Here is a 23952-nt window from a genome sequence, read left to right as displayed (position 1 = left end):
CCAGATACAGAATCTAGGCCATTATCTGGGCGGTTGACATGCCCAGAATCTGAAGGGAGAGCTCCAGTCCTCCCTTGGATGGCCAAATGTGAATGTGTCAGCTGACAGGACTCCTCTCGGCTCACCACTCACCCCTCAGGCCTTCCATAGGCAGAGGACTAGGGGCACTTGGCTCCTGAAGTCCAGAGAGGATGTGACTTGGTCTCTTTCTTCTAAAAACTATTTTGGTTTCACTGTGGTTCTTGATTCTTACAAACCATCTCTGTCTCCAGGGCAACCGAGGACTGGGTTTTTACGGACAGAAGGGTGAAAAGGTAAGGAGACCTGATGACAGGAACCAGTGACCATCACCACCCAGGGTGACCTGAGAACACAGTTTACATACAGACCTGGTTGACTATCAAATCGCTCACACTCCAGGGACAATGGTGGATTGGGGAAGACATGACTGCGAACGGTCTAGGCGGGCAGAGAGTCCAACAGGGACGTGTGACTTCCACCCATCTTCAGAACTGGGGAGTGGAGGTGTCCCCTAAGAATGTCTTCTAATGTGAGGAACCCAGAGAAGACTAAAGGACTCAACTGAAGTCTAAGCTGGAACCAGCTCAGGGGACAGACCACATGGCTGTCCTGGCTGAATTCAATCATGGAAGATTAGGTGACTTCTGTTACCTCCTACTGCTACCCTTCCAAGACCCCGTAGCCTGGAAGAGAACACAGTGCCTACCCCTAACATCCAACCCTACACATACACACACACACACACACACACACACACACACACACACACACACACACACACACACACACCTTGAGCCAGCCTGCTCAGTGAGCAGAGATCTGTCCCTCCGGCTCTACCATATGAGCTCTGACACTGTGGGTGCTCTGCATGTTCCCTGAATACTACAAATGGAGATCAGAATTCCTAAACCATTAAGGGGGGGGGAATGTCAAGTCCCCTGCAATGAAATATCCACAGTAATTAGGTCAAATAAAGGGGGGGTCGCCTGGGGAGAGGTCACCGGTGGGAGGGAATGGTCACATGGAAGACTGTGGAGATGACCTTAAGGCAATCCACAAGAAGGCATTACTCAGTGAACACACCGAAGCCCTCATGGGTACTGGGGTCTCAGTCTTTGAACATGTTAGTGAACCCTCAGAGCACACGGAGGCCCTCGGAAGCTGCTCTGACACTCCGTCCACTGCCGTCCCTGCTACATGGTAGCTGAGCTCAAAGCAACAATGTAGACTTACTTGTAGAAACAGCAAAAGAAACATCGGCTGGAATCTGTGTTTATCAGTTTCTGAGAGAGAAAGGTCATAAGCAGGGCAGGAGGCTGGCCATCGCTACTCACATGGAGCAGTGTCTACAGCTACAGACACAAACCCAGTGAGAGTCTCCTCAAGATATTTAGTCTAGCCTTTGCTCGTTAGTGTACACAGTGCCGTTTGCTTGTGGTGACCCCAGCAAAGCCCAAATCTATCAAATCTTCTGTAGCCTACAGAAGCAGGTGCAGTGTGGAATCATTGGTGATCTCTGACCTTGCTGTACCAATTCTAAGCAATTGCTAATGGGAGGGTGGTTCACATCATTCTAGACCGCCTTTATTTTGATGTGGTTATTTTATTGTTGTGATACAAAGTAGCCATGCTTTAAAAAAAAAAAAAGTGTATGTGGTAAGACTGGGTTGTCACTCAAGTTCTGTGCCCTCCTGATTCAAAACTGTCACTTTTGCTGAACAATCTGCAGGGTGACGTAGGACAGCCAGGACCCAACGGGATCCCATCTGACATCACACTCATTGGGCCCACGCCATTAACGTATCACCCGGATATGTACAAGGTAAAGAGAGGGTCGTTCCCAGTTAACCTAGGGAGACTACAAAGGTCATGTTCTTCACTTTTATGCAAGCAGTTGCATCCCAAGACAGGAAAGACCTCACTGCCGATTTAAGGGGGAGAGGAGGGAACTGATCAGATTTGCACCAGCTACTGGAGGGACTGGACAGTTCCCACCAGCCAGTAGGAGGCGCTTGTGAGCTGTCAAATCCTGAGTGCTGACAGCGAAGCTGGGCCAAGGGCCTACCAGTCCTACACTGAAGAAAGTCTATACTGCTTTCAAAGCTACTTTGGCTTGACATGTCAGTGTGTTCCAACTGCCTTTTCCTAAGAAGACCTTATTTGACTGAGTGTGGTCATCGTGGGTCCTCTGGGCTGTGTTCTCCTGCTCTTGGACAGACATGTGGTCACTAGCATCTGTCTATATGGATGTTCAGAAGTGCCTGCACCCCATTGCTGGTGCAGATAACTAGCTGCTCAGAGGGAAGAGAGGCAGGCTCCCGGGCGCATCCCAAATCAAAATTCTAGAGAAATAATCCTTGTCTGCATTTGAGTCTCGAAGCTGCAGCATTTAGGAGTTTGTTGATTACCAGGAATTCATCAAGACTGCTTGATAGTTTATCGGACACGTTTTAGCCTAGGATCCTAAGACAGGATTGATGCTTATGCACTACTGCCAATCTCAAAGGCGATAGCATTTCTCACTCCGTGTGTTCTTCACAGGGTGAAAAGGGAAGTCAAGGAGAGCCAGGGATACCCGTAAGTTCTGTGACGACTCCTTCCCTCCCTCCTGTGATGACTCCATCCTCAGGGCTCCTGCTGGAGTGATGGGGTGTGCTCTGGGCCTGACCTTTGCGTTCTTAAATACTTCTCCGTGTGAGGATGCATTGTGGATACTCAGTGCCTTTTATTTAATAATGGATACTTAGCATTATCTGAAGCTGTTATCGGGTGGTGGGAGGGTTGGGAGGGAGTCAGGAGGGCCCCTGCTATGGGCCCCTGGGGTCACCGCCATCTTGTTTGTCCGGTTTGACTCAGCTTCCTAGCTCTTCCTCACTGTGGTGGTGACTGTGGCATTCTGGGTAAAGGTGCTCAGCACACAGCCCTGTGCTCTCTCCGCCCCCATCCTGTCACTAAGGGGCCTAGGAAGGCTGCACACTGGCCGGCGGTGAGTTCAGCTCCAGGTACCTCTCACATTCTGGCTTCTCTTTCCTAGGGCATAACCTTAAAAGGCGAGGAAGGCATCATGGGATTCCCAGGAACACGGGTGAGCCTCACACTTTATAAATATGATTGTCTGGCTAGTTGGCATTCTGCTTTTTAAGCAGATTTTCTTTTTTTTTTTTTTTTTTTTTTTTAGATCAGTCTTTAGGCTTACAGAAAAAAACTGAGCAAAATAGTAGACATTTCCCCATGGCCCTCTGACCCTACCCTGGGCACAGCCAGCCAGCTGGGCATCCACCACCAGGGACATCCCTCAGATGCATTGGCTGACAACCTATGAACCCATGTCCTCCCCCACCCGCATGCTTAAGTTTTTCAAACACTGTACCTGCCCAGGAGCTCCCTTCTGGTATGAGCCCCGACTGATCTCTGTAACAAACTGCAGAGAGTATCTAAGATGCGGGTTCATTTCTGGACACCCAAAGAGTCTGACAGCAATGTCCCTCATTGGGAGGCTAATCTGTGAGAGGAAGGTGTCACCTTCAGAGCCATGAACGTCAAGAGCCACCTCGGCACTTGGGGTTGAATGTGGCCACCTGCCCCTGTTCTTCCAGACCTTAAAAGCACAAAGCTGCTCGATGGTTGTTGGTCCTGTCCTGCGGTCCTCTGGGGAGCTTGATTTCCTGTCCTGAATCTTTATTGTGTGTGTTTTCTGTCCAACACAGGGTTTTCCTGGCCTTGATGGAGAAAAAGGAGTCTCAGGACAGAAAGTAAGTCTAATACACAAAAAGTAGACTGTTCCAGGCCTAAGACCTCATGTATATAACCAGTGGCATTTGTCCCCAAAGCTCACTAGGGATGTACCCTGCGTCCTCAAGCTCATAACCAATTGTTCCAACTCTCAGAGTCCTTAGCGGGGCATTAACATCTGTCTCTGCTTCCCTCAGCCATCAGAACCCACAGAACCCCTCTGCCACTAGGTCTCCATCCCTGGGCCTCACACCCCTCTCTGTCATTGTCACTAAAAAGTTGTCAGCGGGTGTCCGAGGTTCCCCCTCTATTTCCTAGAGATCTACACACACTTTGGTACTCGCTTGTGTTTAGTGATGACTTGGTTGCTTTTCTCCTGTGGTCTGGCAAAGAAAAAGAAAATGTGTATGAAAAAAAATTTTTTTACAGGTCTAGACAAGATTTAGCAGCAACTAAATACCAGCTGGAGCAGAGAGCACACACAGAAATGCTTTTATCTAATTAATCACTGATTAACTCACAGCGTTCCTTGTATCACAAATTCAGCCCACCTATTGCAGAGCCCAGCACCCTCCTCTCACCCACAGTGGCCAGTCCTGGGGTCTGGCTTTAGACCTGTACCAGCCTCCAGGGCCATGTGACCTATCATGCTCATAACTTGAGCTTGACAACAAAGGAATTCTAAGCAGAAGCTGTTCCACGTTTTATCCAATGGGCTAGAGGTAGGGGGTCATCACACCTCAACGTATGCATTCCCAACGTGCCAGAAGCTGCAGGGTTGCAGTACACACATGCACCAAATTTACTCGCCCCAGGATACAGCCACGGCTCCAGTCAGCTTATAGTCAGCACCAGAGTGCACACACTGGGTACTCAGGGCTCCTGTGCCCATCATGCCGTCCTGTCAGGCACACGAAAAGCAGCCTCGCAACCCTAGCTCCCCCTGAGTCCTGCTTAGATCTCCACAGCAAGTAGCCACATGACACAGAAGAGCCCAGAGACTGAACTAAGACAGAGGAGCTACGTGGCTGTCCTGGGATAGCAGGTAGTCTTGCCTCCCTGTGTCATGGCTGACCTCCATGGCTCCAGCTCGAGGCCAGGCTCTGGTACTGACCATGTACCGTGGACACTGTTATTACTGCTCTCTCCTTCCTTCTCATTGTAGTCTCTAAACTCAGGCTGGAGGCCACACACTGACTGGACCCAAGTCCTTGCTAAGAGTGTCCCCAAAAGTAACACAACTGAGGCAAGAGCTGTCCCCTGCTCCATAGACAAGGCCAGAGTGACACTGGCTTAAGGGTGGCAATGAACAGATTCTGTGGAGGCAACTAAAGCAAGCACTGGGCCCAAAGCCCAGCCGAGTCAGAGTCAGTACACCCCTGAGGTAGACAGGTGACAAGTTGTCACCTACTCTTCACTGAACAGAGGAGCTGTCATATCTGGAAACATGGCTTAGCATAGCTGCCCCTAGACTAGAGTTCCATGGAGACTAGCCCTGACCCTTGTCCCCACTCTCTGCTGCCTAGGTACAGCGTAATAGAGATGCCCATCCAGCGCTCTCTCCTCTCCTCTCCTCTCCTCTCCTCTCCTCTCCTCTCCTCTCCTCTCCTCTCCTCTCCTCTTCTCTTCTTCTTCTCCTTTTCCTTCTCCTTCTCCTTCTCCTTCTCCTTCTCCTTCTCCTTCTCCTTCTCCTTCTTCTTCTTCTTCTTCTTCTTCTCTCTCTCTCTTTCTCCCTTCCCCTCCCCTCTCCCTCTCCCTCTCCCTCTCCCTCTCCCTCTCCCTCTCTCTGTAACTTGGGAAGAAGCATGTGTAAGAAACACACATCTGTGTTTAAGTGGGGCAAAGGAAGACATAGTTTACCCAACTGAAAAAATAAGGAAGCAGGCAGACATACACAAATGACTCATCCTCCTGCACGTTAGTGCAAACCACTTCGGCCAACTGGCCAGCTGCTGCCTCCCCACGAGCTTTCCAGAAGTGGTGAAGATGTGGCCTCAGGGGCCAGAACTTAAAGGCAGCTCCAGAGAGCTGCCTGCATACATACAGAGACCCAGCGGCGTGCCAAACAGGGAGGAGGCAGAGAAGGCCGTGCATCCTGGGGAAGCCCCAGCCTCCCTACAAGAACAAAGGGCCTTCTCTGCATGCTATGTGCATGTACACAGGGCGGGGGGTAGGGGGAGACACACATGCTGGCACACAGGCATGGACACCTAGAAAGGTAAACAACTCCAGGCAGGGAAAAGAAAGATGTCTTGTGCATTTTGGTTGTATTATATTGTCTGAAAAATAAGCAATTACTTCCTCTCATTTGGGGAAACCTATGTTTAGAGACAGCCAAGTCTTCTCCCACCCTGGAGTTATTATGGAGTGTGCTCGTGGAGATCTGGTCTCCTGGGGACTGTGCACCGGCCACAGTCTTTGTGTAGTGTGAGTGTGGGGTACAGGAAAAAGCTATCCTGGTGTGGAAAGGGCCACTGGACTGCCACAGAACTGTTTAGACCCCTGGAATCACAGCTACCAAGTGTGATTTTTTTTTCCAGCTATGGGGGAGTTAGGAGCAGGCAGTAAGGCTGTACCCACAGGCTAGGCGTGTGATGGCATCATCACTAAATCATGATGCTGCATCTTCCGGCCCCACAGCCCTCGTGGGTGGATCCTGGGAGGAGAAACCTTACCCCTAAGGACCCTGAGTTGCATTACATTAACCAGTTCTGCGTGCCTGGGTTCTTGCCTGAGGAAAGACCTAGACATCCAGAGATGGAAACACATCCAGACCAATAAGACAGTTGAGCATTTGAGGAAACGGTCCCTGGGAGCCTAGCTGTAGATGTGTCCTAACGGTGAGCTCCCGCCAGCTACTGAGGACCTCCGCTAATTAGTGTCCTTAGGACCTTAGGGGTCTCTCTTGAACAACATAAAAATCTTCATTCTTCATTCTTGATTGTTCAGCTCCACCTAGGGTGAGAGGACCAGAGTTAGCCACAACCCTGCAAATGGGGGTTTGGGGGAAGGGGGCAATCAGCTGATCTTAGCCCGTCAAACAGGCACGTGAGCTCCTGCAGATCTGTAAAATCCCCCCACCAGGCCAATTTCTACTGAACCCCACCCTGGCTTTGGGATCTTTGTGGTCTTTGCAAGAAGAACGAGCGTCTCAGAAGGCCTTACATACCTGTCCAGCTTCCTCATTGACTGGCATTTGAGAAAAGTGGAGACCAAATTAGTGTTAAAGATTATTTTGTTTGTTTTTTAATGAAAAGAGAGTGCTGGGGAGATGGCTCAGCGGTTAAGAGCACTGACTGCTCTTCCAAAGGTCCTGAGCTCAATTCCCAGCAACCACATGGTGTCTCACGACCATCTGTAATGGGATCTGAGGCCCTCTTCTGGTATGTCTGAGGACAGCTACAGTGTACTCACATAAATTTTTTTTAAAAAAATAGTAAATTATTTAAATGGAAAGAGAGATTCCAAATCAACAGGCTCTGAGGATTCTGTTTGGTGGCAACTGGAAACTTTCAAAATCCATTATGGAGGAAGAGTTTAGCTAAGGGATCTGATGTGGCTGCCGCTGCAGGAGGAGACGGGTTCTGCCTGTACAGTCTCCTGCTCACTTGGATGCTGATGTGTGGAATGGAAGGAACAGCCGTCCCTGTTGCACAGTCCCACGGGGGGCAGCACGGACACATCCAGAGTTCCATAGCACCAAGTCCCCCAAATACTCTCAACGCCAACAACCAAGGGGAAAAAATACTAAGAAAAACGACAAGGTTGGGGGCGGGGAGCACTGGAGAGTGTCTTGTTGGTTAAGAGTACTTGGTGCTCTTGTAAAGGACCTGGGTTCTGTTCCTAGCACCCAGTTGGTCACTCACAACCATCTGTAATGCTAGCCCAGGATCTGACCCCCTCTTCTGACATCCACAGGCACCAGCCGCTCACATGGTACCCATACACGCATGCAGGAAAAATACTCACGCACATAAAATAAACCTTTTTTAATGTAAAGCACAAAGGAAGGAAGAGCTGTTTGACAGACACTGCAGGACAAAGCCGTCCACATTCGGACTCTGGCTCCTGCTTCAAGCAAAGCAGCCTTAAAGACATTTGTGCATCTGAAATGAGGGAGACGAATGTGTACTGGGTCGTTGGGGTCATTGAGGGGATTCTTGGTGGCTTCACTGGCTGTGCTGGTAGAAGTGGCATGCGGTTGGTTTCTGGAGGTTCCCCCTGAAGCTGGAAATAAGACGTTCATATCTGTCTTTCAGGGAAGCAGAGGCCTGGATGGTTTCCAAGGCCCCAGTGGACCCCGAGGACCCAAGGTGACTCATGTCTTTCTGATGGTGATGTCCCGCTCCTCACTTAAGCAGCACAGGCAGAGGCGATGAGCTCCCCCCCAGGGTGGGGGAGGGGGGTTGCTGTGTTGCTCAGTCCCCTCAGCATGCACTGTGCAGCAGGAGGCTGGGTTTGTAGCAACACAGTGGGGAGGTACCTCCAGTTCCTGATGGAAGGAGGAACTTGTGTGTTTAACCCTGAGGGCCGAGAGGGAAGACAAGGTGAGGTGACCCAGAGTAGCTAGGAGAGGGCCCAGCCCTGTGGGTGGCCCTTCCTGCTAGAGGACACGTCTGTGGAGATCAGGGAAAGGCGTGGGTGTATCTAGAGAGTACATGAGGCTGCTCTACAGCTTCCCCTCACCAGATGGCTCAGATGACAGCACCATGAAGGCCTGAGGCTTGGAACCCTTGCAGTCTCCCAGCCACTTCTGGCATCCACACCCCTGGCAAGGGCTTCACAGGGAGATCCTCACATGCTGTGGTGTTCCCTTTTTATGTCTGTCTGGTGGCCGGGATGCAGGGACTCCCAACGGTCACATGGCAGAGCTGTTGCCATGGGGACAGTCCAGGTTGGATAGTGAGAAAATCCACCCCCGTTAAACCAACTCTACATTCTGTCCACTCCTGGACAATATACAAATTAAGAGAACTCTAGACAGCTGAACTCATGGTGCTTTCTCTGCCTCCACTCAGGGAGAACGGGGAGAACTAGGACCCCCAGGACCTCCAGCCTACTCACCCCATCCATCCCTGGCAAAAGGTTGGTACAAATGCTTCGGTGTAAGACATGGCTTCACATGGACCCTCTTCTGTCAGTACCAGAGTCATAAACTTCCCAGGCAGGTTCTCCAAGTGAAACAAAATGATGTTCAGAGCAAAACCTCAGAGACAGCCCAGCTTCCCTGGTGGTTTCAAAAGGGGTCACTAGAAACAGTCACTTTGGTTCTGGCTGACAGCACTCCAGGTGTGACCCTATCTGTGAGCAATGGGAATGTCTTTCTTTCTACACCCAGAATGCCACTGAGTCCTCTCAAATCACTGAAACCACTGTGTGTCTTTTTGTATCCTCTGCGTCTCTATGCTGTCTTGTGTTTATCAGAATCTTACCCTGCTGGGCTGTGAATTGCCCCCCCCCCTGTATTTTCATCATTTGAAAGCCCCCTGACCCTCTCTGTGTACAGTGTACTTACTGGGAAGTTGGATGCCTGAAGTGGTCTGTAAATCGCAGCCTCGTTACTATGGTACGGGCCTGTTCCTAGACAACGATCTGATTCCAAACTGAAGGGACCTGTCTTGGTTGCAGGTGCCAGAGGTGACCCAGGATTCCAAGGTGCTCATGGGGAGCCAGGAAGCCGAGGCGAGCCAGGAGACCCTGGACCCGTGGGGCCCCCAGGCCCGTCCATTGGAGATGAAGGTAATGGAGTTTCATACCATCAGAACATACCTGGTCTCAGATACAGACGTGGACCAGTAGGCTTTGCTGGTCACATGACTTTCCTGTGGCTCCATCCGCCCTTCTCATGGAGTAGTCTCCGCTATGAAGAAATGAAGGGCAACGGTGACTCCAGCAAGGTTAGATTAGGACTCCGATGGGTGGTTAGTGATATCTGGTCCCTGGATGAAAGAACCGGGATGGGGGAGGGGCGGGCGGGTGCTGTCCAAAGATGTCAACAAATGGTCACATCCCAGGCCATTGCAGAAGTTGCAAAAGTTGACTTCTGCTGTAAGCTAGACCCTGACGCTTGTTCCTGATGACGGTCCTCTGTGACAGGAGAGCCTTTACATATCGGGACACTCACTTGCTGCAAATGCTCTTGGGTTTCAGATTCAAAGAGAGGCCTGCCAGGGGAGATGGGACCCAAAGGCTTCTCAGGAGAGCCAGGACCCTCGGCATACTATCCCGGCCCACCAGGAGCTGATGGAAAACCAGGTCCCCAAGGACTCCCAGGGCCCGCAGGCCCACCTGGACCAGATGGTGAGTGGCTGGTGTTCACCTGGGACCTGTCCAAGCTGGGTGTCAGCCAGGACTCTCTGTTAGACAGTTCTGAATTGATCCAGTCAGCTAATGAATGAGAATGTGGTGGGCATTCCCAGGGTCCACACAGGAACTGGGATAACACCTTTTGCCTCTCGGTCAGTAGAGAATTCGTGGTCCCACAGCTCCTACGTGGTGAGTTAGTCACTGTGATTCCCCATAGCAGCTAGAATGGTCCCTGAGTCAGCCAGGGTATCATTTTTAGGTCGTGATGCTCCATGTTTACTGACGAGTGGTACACATGCTATAGCTTTGAACTAGCCATCCACAAAGCCTGTTCCTTTCACTGTAGCATTCAGTTGCATGTTAGATGTTGAAAAATTCCTCATGGGACCATTTCATCTCCTGGAGAGACTGGCTTCCAAGGGACTGGAAGGAAATGTGAGGTCATTTTCTCTTTCTGGGGTGACATTGAACCAAATGTAGGCACTTCTTTCCAAAGTGGTTTTCAACTCCCTGACATCACCTCCAGCAATCTCTTCTCAGGTCATCCCTTCAAGGGGCTGGGCATCTATTCACTTACTGGGTAGTGTTGGGTTTAGTTAAACTTTAAGTTCAAAAGCTGTTTTAATTGCTTTGGGGAAATCCTTCTCTACCCCATCTCCAGAAGGAAAATTGTTGGCAGCATTTCTTCCATAGAAAGAAAGACTTCTCTAAAGTGACACATAGAGGCCAGTCACTTTGTCTCTGTTCATATTCTACAGTAACATTTTAACTTAAGGAGTCCGTTTGCCCAGTTTCCTATCACTTGGAAGATAGCGCATTCGTCTGAAAAGCTGCAAGTGTTGATATTTTCTTGGATGATGCATTTGAGCAAAGCTAGCTTTAATGTTTTCTATTATGCTAAAAGTAGCTTTTATGATCTGAGCCTTATTTGTTAATATTGACAGGAAAATATTTATTGATGACGTGTACCATACAAATTTCCGTGAGCCTGCCCTTCCTGTGTCTCTAGGGTTCTCCTCACATGCATCAAAAACATAAACACATGCCATGAGTCAGGACATCGTCTCTGTCACTCCATCCTGTCACAAGCATATGCTTATCTTTATGGGTGAATTTTACCGCTTCAACGGCATAAACTAACAGAAGCAAGCAGATCTAGACAGCAACCTGTTGTAGATTACAAGCAGATAGGGGTATATACAGAAGAGGGACTAGTGTAAGAAAATGTATCAGCTAAAGATTTCAGGACGTCCAGTTTAAGTCCTTGCACTGTTTCCTCAATGAGATACATTGTTACCAAATCATCTGCTCTTACAGCAAACTCCTGTGTGAAAAGTAGCCAATCACTAGCCTTTAGAAGCCTGCCTAACAATTTAGAATCCACCTTGCAACTTAGTACTGGAAAGCAAGAGTCCCACAGAGCTTAGCCTTCCTTAGAACTGAAATTTTTGGACTCTTCCCTCAAAAACTGTGTTTGGCCCTATTTTGTGTGCTGCAGTTGCTGAAAGCCAGAATGCTTAGTCATTCACAGAATCAGAGCAAACCTTGATGCCAGCTGTCTTCCCATGTGAAAGGCTCTGCTGGTGCCATTTCTAACTCAGCTGACTGAATCAGCTATTGGCTTCTTGGTGGAAGCCATGCTGAGATCTCCCACATCCCAAAGAACTTGTTTAAATCTATGAGTGAATTAACTAGAGGAAAGCAACCCAGGGGAGAGACAGAGGTCACATCTACATGGCTCGACTGTGCCTTCGTAAAGGCCTTACTAACTCCCAAGAAGACATCTCTCTTTGTCCTCAGTGGCAGTCCTGGTTTTAAATGTCCCTAAAGTCCAGATGATGAATCCCTCCATTTACAAACTGCTTTTCTCTCCATCTGACAAGAGGGCTGGACACTTTAGACTAGAGCCCAACACTGACCTAAGCATCTCCTGTAGGGGACCACGGGCACACAGGCAGTGCCTGTGTGGAAAGGCTCTCCTCAACTCCATAGTGCCTGTCCACTGTCCTCACTCTCTGGACACTTTGTAGGACTTCTCAGTGACCTCCCTGTTTTCTCTCCCACCTCCCTCTCTTACTTCCTCTCTCTCTCCCTCTCTCCCCCCCTCTCTTGTAGCTGATAGAGCTTCCGAAATTCTCTCTGGCCCTTTCTATTCCCACTGTGCCTACATAAACTCTAGATAAACGCTCCAGTGGAACACAGCCCCATGAAAACATCACCATTTCTCCCTGTGCTTTGAGCTTCAGCCATGAAACTTCTCACAGGAAACAGCCAGCACTGGGTCTCAGGAATAACTAACCTCAAAAAGCCCAGAGTGGAGCTGCAGATCTCTACCCTCTCAGTCTCCTCCTTGGCCCACATATTCCCTGGTACCTCTCACTGTTCCTCCATAGCTTCTAAACTTGAGCCAGGATCCATGAGTCTCTGGGCATCTCACTCTCCATGGTGAGTGGTACAGCCTCTCCTTAAACCCTTTCAGGACTCCCTTTGCCCTTAGGAATGAAAGCCCAAGAGGGCCTTTTCCCCTTATCCATGCCAACAGTCCTCCGTGTACCTGTTATCCATCCTCTGGTCATGGCTTCATACTGTTAGAGGGCCATTTGGTCCCTCTCTTCCATTTGTGGATAGCCCTTCAGCTCCCTGCCTGGCCAGCTCCCTCTGTCAGCCACAGTTCATGCCACTTCCTCAGAAAGCCCTCCCTGAACACCACCCATTCTATGTCAGCTGCTCCCAGATGCCCTCTCGTGGCACTAGCTAGAATCTGAAAATTCACATTTGTTCTCTGAGCATGTTAGCTGTGTCCCTGCATCCCTGCTGTCAGCTCGAGGCAAGCCGGCTTCCCCAGTGCCAACACGGCTCCTGGCTTGCTGCCTGGCAAAGCTCAGGTGCTGGCTCGTGGTAGATGAATGGATGGGTGAATGGGTGAGTGAGAGACTGTGTTAGATGTGCAGCCAGATCAGATTACACAGAACAATGCTCACTGGCCTCTCCTACAAACCTCTGCTTCCCTAGGAGCTCTCAAACCATCCCACCACCTTGTCCCTAGAGCAAAGGCCTTTGAAGTCGCTGCCTTCTCACCCCTCTACTTCCTGTGTAGCCACGAGCATCTATCTTGTCTAGCTAAGGGTGTTCGCTGGAGCTGTGACCACTACTAGATTTAGCAGTAATGAGGGTTGGTGGCTCACAGCTGTAATCCTGACACCTGGGAGGCTGAGACAGGAGTCACCATGAGTTCATGGCCAACCTGGGCTACAGAGTAAGACCATGAGAAGCAGAGGAGTCCGGAGGTGCTCAACTACCACTCCTAGCCATGGGCGCCTGGATAAGCAGCCTCAGATCCACCACCAGATGGCAGTCTTCCCAAAGGCCTCTCAGAATTGTGAGGAGTCTCATCTGGTCACCTGACACACATACATGCAATTATTGGGGCACTGAAGTGATTGATAACTCTGAGTCTTAGTGCAAAGGGGGCCTAGAAGAGGAACGTTGGGCCCTTCAGTGAGGTCAACCACACCTAACACCAATTAGGAGAATTCCTGTTAGTTACCAGGACCCCATGTTTCTAGGTTTACATGTATGTTCATGTGTGCAAAGTCAGGTGAAAGGTGAAGTAGGAAAGTCTGAGCAGAAGTATGTGTCCACTCCAAAAGGGGACAGAGGGGAGAGCTGAGTTTATCCTAATTCTTGTGAGCCCACACCCTGGAGGAAGTTCTTTGAGGGAGAACAAGGGATGTGTGGCCATCTTGAAATTACATCCACATGGCCGGAAAATCAAACTCTTCCTTTGGACTGAACGTTTCTCAAAAGGAAAGACACTGGTCTCGATACATTGGTGGAAAAGCTAAATTTGCAGGCTGTGGTCTCTGTTCCACTGTGAGGCTACGGCCACGTGGCTGTCTACACCTCTATCTTAGGAGGTGCTGGTGTGGGTCTGGAGATGCAGGGACCTGGGGTAGCCTTAGCTGAGAGGCTGTGCTGGACCCAATGCTGTCTCTCTCTCACACAAATGCTTTTGTCTGTGTTTCCCCTTAGGCTTCCTGTTTGGCCTGAAAGGATCAGAAGGGAGAGTGGGTTACCCTGGGCCTTCAGGTTTCCCAGGAGGTCGAGGGCAGAAAGGATGGAAAGGTGAGGCCTGTGGGGTGGGAAGGTCAGGATGGACCCCAACCTAGTCCCCACGTCACCTCCTCTTGCAAACTCACCCCGCCCCAACCCTTCATTCGTTTTCGAAGGTAAAGGAAGTGCTCCAAGATCTGAAACTTTCTGAGAATCATTGTGCCAATTCAGCACAGCAGGTGGGAAATCCACCTGGCATCACTTGCTGGACCGCAGCCAAAGCGGCCACATCAAAACTCTTGGATAAAGTTAACTTCGGGCTGTGTACAGGTCACATGAAATGCCTTATGTCCAGATGAGGTCTCCCCATGATCACGTATACGCTGACGATATATGCACCTCACCACGTATATGCAGAGTAAAAGGCATTCTGGAGCCAGGCGTGGCAGCGCATGCCTTTAGTCCCAGCCCTCAGTGTCTAGGCTGTGCTACCTTCTCCCACCGACCCTCTCCCCTGCTATTCCAAGCCCAGCTTAACATACGCATCCCTGTCCTAATTACTACAGGTGAAGCTGGAGACTGCCAGTGCGGCCAGGTCATCCCGGGTCTCCCGGGACCGCCCGGACCCAAAGGTTTTCCTGGCGTCAATGGGGAGTTTGGAAAGAAAGGCGACCAAGGAGACCCAGGCCTGCACGGGATCCCTGGGTTCCCGGGATTCAAGGTGAGAGAAGAGCGCCCCCTGCTGGCCAGCGTTACATTGTTTCTGGCAGGTGCGGGAGGCAGGCCAAACTTCATGCGTACACCGGCGTGTGGGCTTTCTCTCTTTCTTTTTTTTTTTTTAAAGATGTGCTTTTGAAAACTTTAACATGCCCGACTGAAATGGCCGAAACCACTATGGAAGGCAGGCCTTCATTCTCTGAAAGGTAGACATGAAGTTATTACAGGACCCAGCAGTTCCACTTCAGGCTGCAGAAAGAAACTGCAGCCCAGCCCTGTGTGTGGAATGGCATTATACATGAGTCATTTTTTTAAGTAATGGTAACCCAAATTTCCACTGTCTGGTAGGTAGGAGAGAAAACATTGCATGCCCACCCTAAGGAATGCCATCCTGCATGGGTGGAGCAATGGCCACACTGCTGTGTAGATACATATACACATGCACATATACACAGCCCCACCCTGTCTCCCAGCTAGCCTTTAATACCTGGAGATGTTCCCATTTCCGCCTCATTCTGGGATGACAGGTGTGTGGCACCACAGCTGGCTGTTCTACCATGTATCTTTGTAGCAATAGAGAAAGAAAGTTCATGAGGCGCCTGGCCAAAAACAGTTTCAACATTCCAGCCCTACAGAAAGAGAACCCAAGCTGATCAAGAACAGTAACACAGTAACACACTATGTTTCACCTTAGTGCAGAAGACCCTGCCAGTGTGATCACAAAGCCGAGGCCAGCCTAGGCTACATCAGCAAGACCTTGCCAAACACACTATACCCACACAGCAAAATGGGAAAAAAGTGTTTTAAAGACAGGGCATCGTTAACGTGCTCAGAAAGATCCTGAACTGGAAGCTGTATGCTCCATCCTGGACAATCAAGTCAGCTGTTCCGCTGACTCATCCCTAGAAGCCAAATGGATTCCATTTGGTATTTCTGAGACCTATGAATGGCCCAAGTATGCTTGCTGCCCTCCTATGTGCACATAGCAGAGAGCTTTTCTGCAACAGCCTCTGGCTGTATTTGTTGTCCTGAACTTAATTTTATGTCTGTGTGTACAACAGCCCTGTGTAAAAGGATCCTTTAGGATGGTGTGTGTGTGTGTGTGTGTGTGTATGTGTGTGTGTGTGTGTGTGTGTTGGGAGGAGGTGTGGTGTGTGTGTATGTGTGTGTGTGTGTGTTGGCGGGGGAGGTGTATGGATCTGTGTAACTGTGTGATTGTGACCAGGAGGCTGATTGGATAGACGAATATAGATGAATGGATCATTGATTGGCCAAATTATAGATAGGAATGCCTGGAATGGTGTTCTGTGATCGTGGCTGGTTATCTGATTGGTTAGTTGGATGTGTGACTAGATAGATGGATGGTTGAGAGAGGGAGAAAGTGGTACATAGTTGGTTATCTAAAAAGATCGTATACCTAACTAGTTTGTTGGATAAGATAGGTTGGTTGGCCATTTATAATGATGGTCGGGTGGGTGGTTGGGTAGATGGATGGATGGATGGATGGATGGATGGATGGATGGATGGATGGATGGAAGGATGGATAGATGGATGGATGGATGGAAGGATGGATGGATGAATAGATGAATGGATGCATGGTGAATTGGCTGGTTGGCTGGTTAGTTGTAGTATTTGTGCTGTATAGCCTGGAAGGGTGGTTGAAGCACAGGAGTCAGTCCATAAACACCCACTGAGCACCGTCTGTGTGACAGCAGCTCTTCTAAACTCAATAAATCAAGACCTACACTTAATTCCCCTGTAATTCTCTAACACAAGGCGGCCCACAAGCACATGTAACATTCCATGCAATTAAACCAACACTCAGGACTCCCCACCTCTTGCAAATAGTTAACCAAGATACACCAGAAGTAATGCCTAGCACAGGAAAATCCAATCCCAGACCGTTTCTACCCCATGGAGCTGCAGCAATCTCAGAACCCTGAAGAAGGCTGTTCGCCTTGCAAAAGAAGCTATTGTTCTCAATTGGTCACATTTAAATAGGAAGTGATTGTATCTATTTTTCTTTTTAATTTTATGTGTTGTGGGTGTTTTGCCTGTATGACGATGTGGAGAGAGAGAGAGAGAGAGAGACAGAGAGAGAGAGAGAGAGAGAGAGAGAGAGAGAGAGAGAGAGAGAGAGAGAGAGAATGCACCCTGTGCATGTGGTACCTACAGTGGCCAGAAGAGGGCATCAGATCCCCGACACTGCAGTTTCACATGTGGTTGCTAGGAATTCACTGAACCAGAGTCCGAAGCAAGAACACCAAGTGCTGCTAAGCATCCCTCCATCCCCACAAAGGATCATTCCTCCTGCTGCCATACAGGCTCCTTACCTGTTTGGATTCTAGTGATTGTTACCGCCTTCCTGAAGCCCAAGGGCAGGGTCTCTTCTGGTCTTGTAGAGAGTTCTTTTCAGCAGGCGGATTGTCCACAATTCGCATGACTTAAGATCCTTTAACAGTCTGAAGGAGGAAGAGACATCCACGTGTTTCTGTCCACAGGGAGCCCCGGGCATCGCTGGAGCTCCTGGACCCAAAGGAGTAAAGGGAGACTCTAGAACAATCACTACCAAAGGTTAGTTCTCCGTGAGTGAGCACCTCTCGGCTCAATCAACAGTCTGTGCGTCCCTGCATGGGTAGATTCACACACAAATCTTTCCCAGGTGAGCGAGGACAGCCAGGTATCCCTGGTGTGCACGGGATGAAAGGTGATGACGGTGTCCCAGGACGTGATGGGCTGGATGGATTCCCTGGCCTGCCAGGTCCTCCGGTAAGCTGTTGCCTCACTGCAGCTCATCCAGCCCCACTCCTCAATTCCTTCCTGTTCTTTGGACATTGGAGGGGTCATAGCCTTGACCTTAGCTCTCCTCCAGTGCTCAGGACAGGTCTATTCTGTTTTGGTCAGGGGATGTCCTGTTTTTAGTGAGTAGAGTGAACTGTGAAGCACAGGGTGAACGCTTCAAACAGTGGAGTAAGACCCATGTGTTGTCAGGAGAGGATCTTCCCTGTTCCCAGGCAGCCCTTGGAGAATTAGTGTCCTTCAGTGTTCACAAACCTTGAGTGTGCGTGCTCTAGCAAGCTAGAACATAGTGTTGTAAGGTGAGAGAAAAAAATGACTTACCCATTTTGGCTTGCCCACGTGTTATTCACAACCAAAGTTTGTGTTGTCCACTCTATGATCTCCGGTGGCCATCTAAAAGGGGGAGTCCTGCTTTGTTGACCCCACATATACTAGAGAGGCTAAAATATGGAAGCACACGCGCTTTAAGAGTCCTACAAACAAAGAGAGCTTGACCCAGTGATTTCCCGTAATATTCTCTCACCTTTTTTTTTTTTTTTTTTTTTTTTTTGGTTCTTTTTTTTCGAGCTGGGGACCAACAGGGCCTTGCGCTCTCTACCACTGAGCTAAATCCCCCAACCCCAATTCTCACCTTTGAATGCAAAGGAGAAACTGATGTCTGAGCAGGCTGACTTTTTTTTTTTTTTTTCTTTTCGGAGCTGGGGACCGAACCCAGGGCCTTGCACTTGCTAGGCAAGCGCTCTACCACTGAGCTAAATCCGCAACCCGTTGCAGGCTGACTTCTCAACTCCTGCCCACCTGCCATCAGAAGTACCCCTCTCCCTCTTGATTCCGTAGGCATGCTAGGACACCCAGCATCTCATTAGCCAAGCGTAGCACTGACACTGGGTCCCTTGCTAGGTCCTACCATATGAGCACTGCCCCTGCCTACCTCCAGCACTCCCTACCGGTGTTTGTTTGTTTGTTGTTTGTTTGTTTGTTTGTTAAAGATTTATTTACTTATTTTATGTATATAAGTAGCTGTCTTCAGACACACCAGAAGAGGGCATCAGATCCCATTACAGATGGTTGTGAGGCACCATGTGGTTGCTGGGAACTGAACTCAGGACCTTTAGAAGAGCAGCCAGTGCTCTTAACCCCTGAGCCATCTCTCCAGCCCAGCCACTCCCTACAATCATCCTTCCATTGCTCACCCTAGTATCCCTACCTGGCAGGAGTCATCACCACGAGGCATGGCCACATGGACAGGACACCTACCTGTCCCCATTCTAATCCTGTAGATGCCCCTTCTTCTAAGAGCACATGGCTCTTTCTCATCTAACTAGCTCCCTTCCTCTAATGATCACACGTCCCTTCTGAACAGCAGACATGTCCACATGCTAATCCTAGCAGGTGGACTGGAATTCCTGTGCCCAGGGTCCTGAATATAAATGTGTGTCTCCCGGGCTGACCCTCCACTGTGCTGAAAGGTGGTGCTGTGAGTCCTAACTTCCACTCAGTCGCTTGAGTACACATTTTTCTCCCAGCTCTCCTGTTCTTGACCTCGGGATTCCAGAGAAATGGGGAAGGGAAATCGGGAAGACACAGCTGGCTCGGATGTCTGTATATGTTTGAAGATAACTGGGATTCTTTTGCAGGGCGATGGCATCAAAGGGCCTCCAGGGGATGCAGGTCTCCCTGGCACACCTGGAACCAAGGGCTTCCCAGGAGAAGTGGGTCCTCCAGGACAGGGCTTACCCGGCCCGAAAGGCGAACGTGGTTTCCCTGGAGACGCCGGACTGCCTGGACCTCCAGGCTTCCCGGGTCCTCCAGGTCTCCCAGGAACACCGGGTCAGGCAGGTATGAAGGAGTCCTTCCCTTGTCCTCCTGAGTCCTGGGGCAGTCAGCCCGTCTGTGTCCCCTACTTCTCTAGATCTATGCACGTGTATGCAGGGAACCAGGAAGGAATATCATGTTCCACATGTTCCATGGTGCACATGGAACAGATGTGCACCGCAGGCTCCCTGGGCCCACCATCTTCTCTGCCAGGCAGCAGAAATGTAGAACTTCTTTGGGCACACGAAGTCACCCACACCCAGCCTGCACAGAGGCACATGCCCACACACGTGCACACTCAAACACATGCCCAGGCACGGGGAAGTCGATGGCTTGCATCGGCCCTAATTTTGCCTCCTTCTTTGTGTCTCTCCAGATTGTGACACGGGTGTGAAAAGACCTATTGGAGGCGGCCAGCAAGTGGTCATTCAGCCAGGTATGACAAGGGAGAGCAAGTGGCTCGAGACTGTGTTACTGTGTTACCACTCTAGACGGTAAAACGTGGGGCTCGATGGCGCACGACCCATGGGAGCCTGGCCTGTGTTCTCCAGCAGATGGGCGAGAGTGACTCCTAGACTAGCCATGCTTGTAGGACATCTGTCTCTACTAAAGGACGCTCAGCAGAGAAGCCAGCTGAGCACCATCATCCTAGACCCCAGGAGCACCTGCAGCCCTGGTGTCTCAGTCACTGCTCCATTGCTGTGAAGATACGCCATGACCAAGGCAACTCTTACGAAAGGAAGCATTTAGTTGGGAATGGCTTACAGCATCAGAGGTTTAGTCCACGCTCATCATGGTGGGAGGCAGGCAGACATGGTGCTGGAGGAATAGCGGAGAGTTCTTTTGCTTTTAAGATTTATTTATTTTATATATGTGAGTACACAGTCACCCTCTTCAGACACCCCAGAAGAGGGCATCGGATCCCATTACAGATGGTTGTGAGCCACCATATGGTTGCTGGGAATTGAACTCGGGACCTCTGGAAGAGCAGTCAGTGCTCTTAACCGCTGAGCCATCTCTCCAGCCCTAGCTGAGAGTTCTAAATTCAAAATCGCAGACAGCAGGAAAGGAGAGACACTGGGCCTGGCTTGAGCTTTTAAAACCCTAAAGCCCGCCCCCAGTGACACACTTCCTCCAGCAAGGCAACGCCTCCTGATCCCTCCCGAGCAGCACCAGTCCCTAATGGCCAAGCGTTTAAATATAAGAGCCTTTGGGGACCTGCCTTAATCAAACCACAATACCAGGTTTAAATTTGCACTCGCGCAAAGCGGTTAATTCTGGGGCTAATTCTGAATAATTCAAATCCACAAAGAAACCAGAGGATTTCTTTAGAGATCACAGAGCATGTCCGTCTGCTGACAGAAGTTTTCCAATGGAAGAAGCCTGTGTCCTTGGACTTGTGGGAGCCCACAATGACTTGGCTGGGCTACTGTCCCCCTTGAGGAAATAGTATTTGCCAACACAGTACCAGTTTTTATCAGGCTGGCTTCATCCGCACTTTATGTTAATATTCTGACTCCTTTCCATGATGAGAATTCAACTTTTGTTTTGATCAGGAGCCAGGAGAAATTGGGTCATTAAGTTAATCTGGACCTAAGTGGCAGCCAGTCTGCCTGGCTGCTTCTCACCCCATAGCACCCAGGCAATCAGTGTCATCATCGATGTCATTTCAGCTCACCCACCTCTCCTCTGTCTCCAGGTTGTGTTGAAGGCCCTGCAGGATCACCTGGCCAGCCAGGACCCCCAGGCCCCACAGGTAATATAGAGCCTTCATGGCCTGAGGTTTCTGTTTCCCACCTTGGCTTTCCTTCTCCTGGCCCTGAATGCCTGCTCGCCTCTGGACACGGTGGGGTTCTGCCATCCCGAAACAGCCACAGCTGTGATCACTTCCCAGGGAAGCCACCTCTGGGGGGGTGGGAGGGTGGTACCTGCCTTTAGTCTCACCACTCTTGGGAGGCAGAGTCAGGCCTTTGAACTCTTCGTGAGTTCAAAGCCAGCCTGGTCTACAAAGCGAGTTCCAGGATAGCCAGGGTTATCACAGAGAAACCCTGTCTTGAAAAGCAAACAACAACAAAAGGAATGTAAACAAGCAATGGACCCCTGCTCTGTCTGGGAGCATACAGCGAGAGCCTCCCCCAGCTTCACCAGGACAGACCTCACTGGTTCACAGCAGGACCGAATCACCTCCCGTTGTTGGTTCTCGAGGATCTGACTTGCCTGTGATTTCCTTGGGCGTCTAGGTGCCAAAGGCATCCGAGGCATCCCAGGATTCCCAGGAGCTTCTGGAGAACAAGGGCTCAAGGGCTTTCCAGGAGACCCCGGCCGAGAAGGTTTCCCAGGGCCCCCAGGTGAGTCGCCTCGGCTTGTGTCCTTATGCTCAGGGAATGGCCCGTGTGTGGCATCAGGTCCACCCCAGCTCAGTTATTTAAAGGACATTACACTGACTCGTTGATAACCATTGCCCACGCTCTCTTTGACTCTCGTGGTTGGTGTTGCGCTGGGTTGTGGCAGAGGTCTTACGGGAACAGGAGGCACGGCGTGGGGAGAGTTTCCTCAGTGGACGGCATAGTGAGCATAGCACAGTCCTCCCCTGAGAGTGTTCTGAACGAACAGTCTACCCTGCCACTGCTGGTTACCGGCCGGCAGTCAGGTTTGCATGACCTGCACACCTGAGGAAACAATCCACAGTGGGAAGGATTTATTTATCTTGGCTCACAGTTCATGGGCTCCGTCCGTCACGATGGGGTAGGGCAGAGCTGCCCATCATGGTGACCAGGAAGCAAAGAAAGGGGTGATGTGGATAGAAAGCCTCCCCGTAAAGTAACCTATAAACGATTCACATCTTGATTAGTTCAGTGCCCTGGTGACCTCGTTGTTTCATGGAGTACCAAGGTGTACTTTAATGTGTAAGGGTATTTGGCTGCATGAAAGTATATGCTCCACGTGCTTGCCTGGTACCCACAGAGCCTAGAAGAAGACATTGGATGCCCTGGACCTGGAGTTAAGGAGGGTTGTGAGCCATTATGTGGATACTGGGAATCAAACCTAGGTCTTCTCCAGGAGTTGCCTGTGTTCTTAACCACCGAGCCCTTTCTCTCCATCTCCCAAAGGGGGTTTGGGGGCTCCTTAGTCCAAATGGGTAGAGAGTTAAGGGTAAGCACGTGGTGCCTGGGGTGTCAGTGCACACCTTTAATCCCAGCACTCAGGAGGCAGAGGCAGGCAGGTCTTTTGTGAGTAGAGACCAGCCTGGTGGACATATCAAGCTCCAAACTTGCCAGGGCCACACAAATGAGATTCTTGGGCCCATAGTCTGATGGTCACTCACGGTGCCACAGAGAATATCCCTGGGACAGCTGTCCACGGCTTTCCTGCTCACTGACTACTGGCCACCATCTCAAGGGCTTAGGGTCTGTTTGCATCATCCATCCATGTTTTGATACAGCAAAGAGTGTGAAAGCTAACAGTGAAAGGATTCCAAGAGCTTTACCCACACTGAGAGGCCCAGGTTGCGAGAGGGCAGCGGGAGGGCTCTCAGGCTGCAGAGACGACCTTCCTAGAGTTAATTCATACCATACCTGGGCTCTTTCCTGCCTCTCGTCAACACTGTCTCAGAACGTGATCTTATAGACCTGTGACTGTGGGTACCACCTTTGTCTCGTTTTAGGGTTCATGGGACCCCGAGGATCCAAAGGTGCCCCAGGCCTCCCTGGCCCAGATGGACCCCCAGGCCCCATTGGACTTCCAGGGCCAGCTGGACCCCCTGGGGACAGAGGGATTCCAGGAGAAGTGCTAGGAGCCCAGCCTGGGGCCCGGGGAGATGCTGGACTACCAGGACAGCCTGGGCTAAAAGGGCTCCCAGGAGAAATCGGAGCACCTGGATTCAGAGGTGAGTCACTTGACAGATGGCAGCACACTGCACCCCAGCTGCACCGAGGTGCAGTCCCCAGGGTGAGTGTGGCTTCCTTCTCAGGGGCGTTGGTAAGAAACCCACAGTGCACTCGTGCGAGAATGTGGTCTTGCTTGGTGTTCACTTGGTGAACACACAAGAGAAGAAATTTCATGTGCACACATGCACACACATGAACTCACATGTGCAAGCACATCCCAGCATACCAAAAAATGTCATGTGCACACATGCACACGCATGAACCCACATGTGCAACCACATCACAGCATACCAAAATATGTCCTGTGCACACATGCACACGCATAAACTCACATGTGCAAGCACATCACAGCATACCAAAATATGTCCTGTGCACACATGCACATGCATAAACTCACATGTGCAACCCACATCACAGCATTCCAAAATATGTCCCAATTTCCAGAGGCATGTTAGTCGTCTCCGTAGTGTGAATGAAATTTAAGTTTTTTGTTTCATTTTTCAAGATAGGGTTTCTCTGTGTAACAGAGCCCTGGCTGCCCTAGACTCTCTTTGCAGACAAGGCTGGCCTCAAACTCACAGAGATCTGCCTGCCTCTGTCTCCCGAGTGCTGAGGTTAAAGG

At 50.3% G+C, this 23952-nt stretch overlaps 1 protein-coding gene across 1 annotated transcript in view; it reads left to right on the top strand.

Moving 5' to 3' along the window:
* The window catches only part of Col4a2 (collagen type IV alpha 2 chain), a 135298-nt gene that overhangs the window by 92623 nt on the left and 18723 nt on the right, over positions 1-23952 (top strand). The window contains exons 12-29 of the mRNA XM_032918421.1: positions 273-314; positions 1751-1843; positions 2563-2598; positions 3056-3106; positions 3729-3773; positions 8013-8066; positions 8772-8838; positions 9382-9492; positions 9904-10053; positions 14092-14184; positions 14679-14833; positions 17331-17403; positions 17492-17598; positions 19266-19467; positions 19820-19879; positions 21143-21199; positions 21684-21791; positions 23108-23329. Of these exons, the coding sequence (XP_032774312.1) occupies positions 273-314; positions 1751-1843; positions 2563-2598; positions 3056-3106; positions 3729-3773; positions 8013-8066; positions 8772-8838; positions 9382-9492; positions 9904-10053; positions 14092-14184; positions 14679-14833; positions 17331-17403; positions 17492-17598; positions 19266-19467; positions 19820-19879; positions 21143-21199; positions 21684-21791; positions 23108-23329 (1726 nt within the window). The remainder of the gene's footprint in view (positions 1-272; positions 315-1750; positions 1844-2562; positions 2599-3055; positions 3107-3728; positions 3774-8012; positions 8067-8771; positions 8839-9381; positions 9493-9903; positions 10054-14091; positions 14185-14678; positions 14834-17330; positions 17404-17491; positions 17599-19265; positions 19468-19819; positions 19880-21142; positions 21200-21683; positions 21792-23107; positions 23330-23952) is intronic.

The sequence above is a fragment of the Rattus rattus genome, chromosome 13, assembly GCF_011064425.1.
Source record: "Rattus rattus isolate New Zealand chromosome 13, Rrattus_CSIRO_v1, whole genome shotgun sequence".
NCBI lineage: Eukaryota > Metazoa > Chordata > Mammalia > Rodentia > Muridae > Rattus > Rattus rattus.
This window is presented reverse-complemented; position numbering and strand designations above follow the sequence as displayed.